General features: G+C 41.5%; 1 protein-coding gene across 1 annotated transcript in view; it reads right to left on the bottom strand.

Moving 5' to 3' along the window:
• PDE1C (phosphodiesterase 1C, calmodulin-dependent 70kDa) overlaps positions 1-6054 on the bottom strand; it is a gene marked incomplete at both ends in the record, with an annotated part of 206414 nt that overhangs the window by 21124 nt on the left and 179236 nt on the right. The window contains 2 exons of the mRNA XM_008947576.1: positions 1593-1721; positions 3503-3603. Coding sequence (XP_008945824.1) covers positions 1593-1721; positions 3503-3603 — 230 coding nt within the window. The remainder of the gene's footprint in view (positions 1-1592; positions 1722-3502; positions 3604-6054) is intronic.

The raw sequence follows: 6054 nt of genomic DNA, 5'->3' as shown, positions 1-6054 counted from the left end.
GATCCGGCTGAAGACAGCTGATGTTTCCAGTGCTTCCAAAATGTTTGCCTATGGGATTTCAAACTGGGAGGCAAAAGCACACAAAAATCACAGTGTTTTGGAATTAAAACACGTCCAGATAATGGCCTTTATTCTGCAGCTGCTGCTTGATCAGCAACTACAAAATCATAAAGCTCTACTTGAGAGAGAACAAACAAGCAATCCAAACCACTCAGGATTTTTTCTCAAGCAGTTACAAGATTTCTTAAAGAGATGGGTTAATCTTTGAAACCTCGGGTCTAAGCATATTGCCTCAGCAGAACACATGTGTTGACACTGCAAAAGGAGTGAGAAGTAGCTACAGCCAGCTTGGATTCAAGCAAAACCAGTTTAAAGCTCCAAGGCATTGTCCTACAGCCATGATCTAGGCAATGAACATACTCAGCCAGGTGCTCCCCTGTTCCTTGCAGACAGTGGCTCTAAGGCTGCTGTTCCTCAGCAGTTTGCTCCTTGCATTTCCTCCACCAACATAAAAGGATTTTATGCCAATATTTGACAAGGCATTACCAGCTGTAGCTAAAAAAATCAATTAGATTTTTAACACCTCAATGCAGATTTCTTTTTTCCCAAGTTCCTGCTTGCTGCCCACTATGAGACTATTTTCTATATTGGGGGATAGAACTTCTCAAGCCACTCCTCCACAACACTCACGTTGACTGAAATCAGCCACCTAAATTCCTGAGTTTTATTTCTGGGGTCCAGCTATTAGATCACATTCCTGTCCACAAGATGAAATAAATAGGAAATCGAGGCTCAAGAGATTAGGAAGCAGAGCCTTCACTGACCAGCTTGCCAGAAGCCAGGCCCTGGAGAAGGGCTCATTTCCCCATGTTTCTATTAAAATAAGATGAAGTGACTGCTCAGCACTGTATCACATTTAAGTGTATGCAGGAGGCACCATGCATCACATAAGATCCCACAAGTTGCTTCCCTTCCCACAAGAGAGACCATGGAGCAGGATTCTTCCTATCTAGCACACTGGGCTATTTTTAAAGTACCAGAAAACCAGAAAGCCCTGATCAGTTTGACCTGTCTGCTATTAGAAAGCAAATCATGGTGCTGATTTTGGCACATAAATCATGTTGCATAAAGCTTATTTTAAATTACAGCTTCTTACATCACCTTGGCATATACAGTACCCTGATTTATGCTCCTTGGACTGGATTCTTTTTTGCATTATGTCTCATTTATAATTTCCAGGCAGGGAATGTCAAAGTAGATAAAGGTTTTTTTGTGTTCTTTAGGATGAACCAGCAGCAGGCTGGCTCTCTGCTCAGTTACAAACAGATGTGTACAAGGGGCATCTCTGTGAGACTTAGAAATTAGATGGGAGTCCATTTGTATATTATAATCCATTGTCACAAAGTCTAGTCTCACTATCAGAGGTGAAAACAAAAAGCAGAAATAAGCAAAAATAACACCTTTCAAAGCTCTTGTTCTTGTAGCAATAGAAACACTAATTAATATACAACACTGCACACTGCCATCCACACAAGGTAACATTCTGTGGTGATGCTGCAATGTTCCTGGGCAGCCACCACGTTGATTTTTACCTCCAGTCATCCTTTGAGAGGTTAGATAAAATGTTCATCTCTTCATCATCTTGCAGAAGTCGATAGGCTGCACTAACGTGGTGGTTCTCAAGCACGGACCGGTCGTTATACAGAATGGCTGAGTCTGACCTGGCATTGAAAGGAACACATAAGAAAGGTTATGTCTCTTCCCTGGCTAAAAAGTCTCACAGTCAGGGGTTTGCCTTTGATCAGCTCCAGAGTTTGGTTCTATAGCACAGATATGAGCGTTTTGAGAGCGCCTGAAATACTTTGTTCATGGCTGTTGTTCAGTAAAAGAAAACTAAAGATCAAAATTCACCACAAAGTCTATTTAATCAGCTGAGACTCACCTCGTCTCTTTCCTACATACTTAAAAAAATGAAATGCTGAGAGCTTTGAGAGAGCCATAAATTTAGAGTTGAATCACGAAGCTCTTTTCCAGCTCTTGTGCATGTTGCTCTCATATTAAAGCCTGGCTGTACCCAAGTAAGAAATTCCAAGATATGTCCTGATATTGTTTCCAGAACAGCAAACTGGCTGTAAGCAAGATACAACTGAACTGGTTTTTGTCATCTGTGTGCTGGTCTGTGCTGTCCAAAGGGCAATTGCCAGTGGGATAGAGTGAGACCAAAGGTACTTCATGCCTTAGTTTAAGCTCTGAGACATAGATCTGAGGTTGATCAACTAGTCTGGATGTTAATGGCAACAGGGGGTGAGCATGATTCCTTACAGTGCCCCCTCATCTCTGCTTCCAGAGAGCAGTGTATATTTTTCTCCCCATACACTTTACACCCTCTGATGTTCACTGTTACAGAAATTAAAGTACAACTATCCTTCCTTGAACTCTTCCTTAAATATTTGGGAAATACCACAGTTGCCCAACTCTTACACGCATGAAGCTGTAAGAAGTGGAGCGTGCCTTGGCCCAGAACAGAGACAGAAACTTCATTGTGTGTTCCCAAGCTTTCCTGAGCATGTGTGATTTATCCTGGCAACCTTTCTGTATCTGTGATACACAGAGTGACTCAGCTGACACGCTCCAGACATCTACTGCAGGGGAAGATGCAACGCAGCTTAGAAATACCCAAGTGTGCAGTGTCACTTGAGGACATCTAAACATTTTGTCATTGCTACCAGCACACTCCCACTGTGAAAATAAGGCACAGACATTAGATGCCCAGTTATCACTGCAACTAGAGACTTCACAATCTTTGCACACGTCTGAATTCTGCTACCATCCTCATCTTCTCCTCTCTTCCACCAACTCAAAAGCCTTATAGAAGATTCTGAGTTCAAAAAAATACATCTTTCCAGTCTGGTTTGTGATCATCTAATGACTGTCTAGCAATTTACAAAGTTTTAAAAGAATTATATCCCAGAACAGGCAATGGAAAATATCCCTTTGCTGCAGGTACGGTCTTCCACTCTGTAAAAATAAAGTAACTTTTCCACTCCAAGTAAAGATATTATGTGTGTAGTGTTGGTGTTCACTAATGAATATAGATATTGTTGAATTCTTGATTTATGTTATCAGTTAATGTCTCATTCTTCAATATCAGCAAGGAGAAAAAAACTGTTGAATTATAGTATCTCCTTCTAAAGCTATACCTTCATTAAAATACACTGCTCAGTGCAGCAAATTGTCTTTGGCACCTTTGCACAGAAATATTTTGGGACCTTCCTTTTTCCTGATTATTAATATGAAACAATACCCAGGAAGCCAGAATACATGTGTTCCATTGTAAATGGTTGAGCAGGAGAAAATTAAATACAACCCAAGGAAGTGAACGTTCCTCCTATAATACTTGAAAGCAAAAGCTCCTGTGCTTTTAGAGGTGGCTATGCTGTAATTCTCCAAAGGTTTCTCCTTTCGTTTGCCAACCTTTCATCATGATTTACAGCACCCTCACCGTGTCTGGATGTGAAAGTTGTTGGTGGTTCCAGTGTGTTCATAGTCGTGGATGGCAGCTGCGAAGATCATAGCGAAGATCTCCAGCTCTGTCAGCCAGTGCTGAAAAGAGATTACAGAGCACTCAGATAAGCTGTCATTTCCCCCAGCATCAAGGCTTTTGTCTTTTAAGGCAAGTTATCCCCTGCTGACAGCCAACGCTGCACATCGTTGCCTTTCCCCTGCAGCCTGCCAGCTGTTTTCAAGCAAACTTCTCTGGTTGATGTGTAAAAGCCAAAAGAGTGGTTTTCCTGAAGTTTCATCTAAATAAATGGAACATTAGCAAAATGGTTTCAGGAGCTAAGAAAGCTTAAGGCAGAGCAAGAGGAAACATGTGACCTTCTTAAGGAGTGAGGAAGAGAGAGAGAAACCTCAAGAAAATTGAGGTTCTTCAAGTGGACCTTGATGATACATGTGCAGGTGTGCACATACCACCAGGTGACGCATTCTCAGCTCAGCTGACCTGGGTAGCAGAGCCTCAAATACAGAAGAATATGTCACTAACTTCCAGTCAGTAAAAGTCTTCATCAGTCACTGAATCATGAGAGGAAAAAGGAACACAACTTCACAAGATGTATGTCAGGTTGTTTTTTTATCCTTTATAGAAACATTTGAGAAAGCCCTGAGAGTTATTTTTTCCCTAATTGCCTAGTCAAAGCCTTATTTTTCAATGCATAAGTCACTTTTGACTTAGATTTCTAAATGACTCAGATGCTTTTAATGATTTCCCTCTGAGTCAATCAATCATTTTATGTCTGGTTTTCCAATGGTGGCACACAACAGTGCTGTTAACATCGAGTGCATCGGAGACAAAGACTCCAGATACTGTAGATGCTGTAAATATTTGTATGAATGCTCAAACATATTACATATTACAAGCCTTTACCACAGTGGTTGCCAAATATTTTTGTAACAGCTCACTGTAAACCTGCAAACGTTTTGCCAGATGTTCATATACAAACTGCCTTTTAATTCAAAACCCAGTAAAGGCTGTATGGTTTCATAAATCTATTCTAGGCATCTATTGTAGCTCAGGGGTCACCACTGGTCTGTTAACTGCATGCAGAGGAAGCACAGATAACTGTGGGGCTCTGGACACAGTGACCTGGCTCTTCTCCTGCCTTTCACACCCATCTCTGCATAACCAATGAAAAATGAAGCAAGTCTCCATATTAAAGACCTCCCCACATTAAAGATGCAGTTTGAAAGTTTTGTCCAGAGATACTTCACACAATACCTTGGACTGTAGTCAAGACAGCTCTTGATTTTTCTTCTTTCTTTTTTGAGAGAGTTGTGAAGAGGTCAAGAAATGAAGAGACACTGAAACCAAACTATTTTCTCATTGCTCAGGCCCAGGACAGAAATGGACAGCACTGGGGGTGGAGAAATCTGTGATGTTTCTGTTTCCAGGTGTGACTTGTGAATAAGGGATGCTTTACAGCTGATGAAGAACACAATTTCAACTACCAAGCAACAACTTCTGGCAACCACAATGGGGGGAAAAAAAGGAACTAGGGTTTCCAGGCTACGTGTCTAGATCTGTTTCCAGGTGTGACTTGTGAATAAGGGATGCTTTACAGCTGATGAAGAACACAATTTCAACTTCCTGGCAACCACAATGGGGGAAAAAAAGGAACTAAGGTTTCCAGGCTAGGTGTCTAGATCTGGACTTCCATTCCTCAACCATGTTCTGCCATTTCCCAAAAGGAGTGAGTGCAAATGGCAGAAAAAAATCAGGCACAAGCACTTAGGAACAGGTACAGCAAACCTACATATGCAAGAACAGCTTCTATGGGATGTGCCCAGCTAGTGTCATGCATCTACTTCAGACCTTCTAGGCATCATCTGACAAGTCCCACTCCAACAGGACCTTATGATCCAAGTCTTAAAACATCACTGAGGCAATGAGCTCTGTGCTGGAGGTCTCCTACTTCATCTCCTAAGACACACACAGGGAAAGTGCTAACTTGCATGCCCTATCAAAGCATCACTTGTTGGACAAGTTTGGGTAATGTAGGTTATCAAATAGGGTGTAATACATCTGAGGAGAGGTACTAAATATCATAAAAGCATTTAAGGAAGACCACTCAGAATACAGACTGGGATTACAGCTGTGAACTGGGAGTAATAAATACATCAGTGTAAGTAGCACAAAGTCAAAATAGCTTTGTGAGTAAGAGGAGGGAAAAAGCAGGCAAGTAATTGGAACCTTTTAGTGCCTCTTTCTGCTGCTACAGCCTTTCAGGAAAAAGCAAAGAAGGTGGCAAAAAGCCTGCAGAGAATGGATGCAATCTCCACCGAAGTGGTGATATTACCTTTCACTGGTCTCTGATGGACTTCATCGTGGGAACAGAGAACCAGTTTTAAAGAAGAAAGCCATCAAGAACTATTGAGAAAGCAGCAGGACACTGTTGCAGGTGAAAAGAGGGAGGAAATGTAAATGGTACTCATTTCTAAAGGGTTGATAAAAACAATCCAGAACAAAACCTTCAAACTCTCTGTGATGAGAGGGGG

This window comes from Merops nubicus, unplaced genomic scaffold (assembly GCF_000691845.1).
Source record: "Merops nubicus isolate BGI_N331 unplaced genomic scaffold, ASM69184v1 scaffold2309, whole genome shotgun sequence".
Lineage (NCBI taxonomy): Eukaryota > Metazoa > Chordata > Aves > Coraciiformes > Meropidae > Merops > Merops nubicus.
The sequence above is the reverse complement of the archived record's forward strand: the minus strand, read 5'-3'. Positions and strand labels throughout refer to the sequence as shown.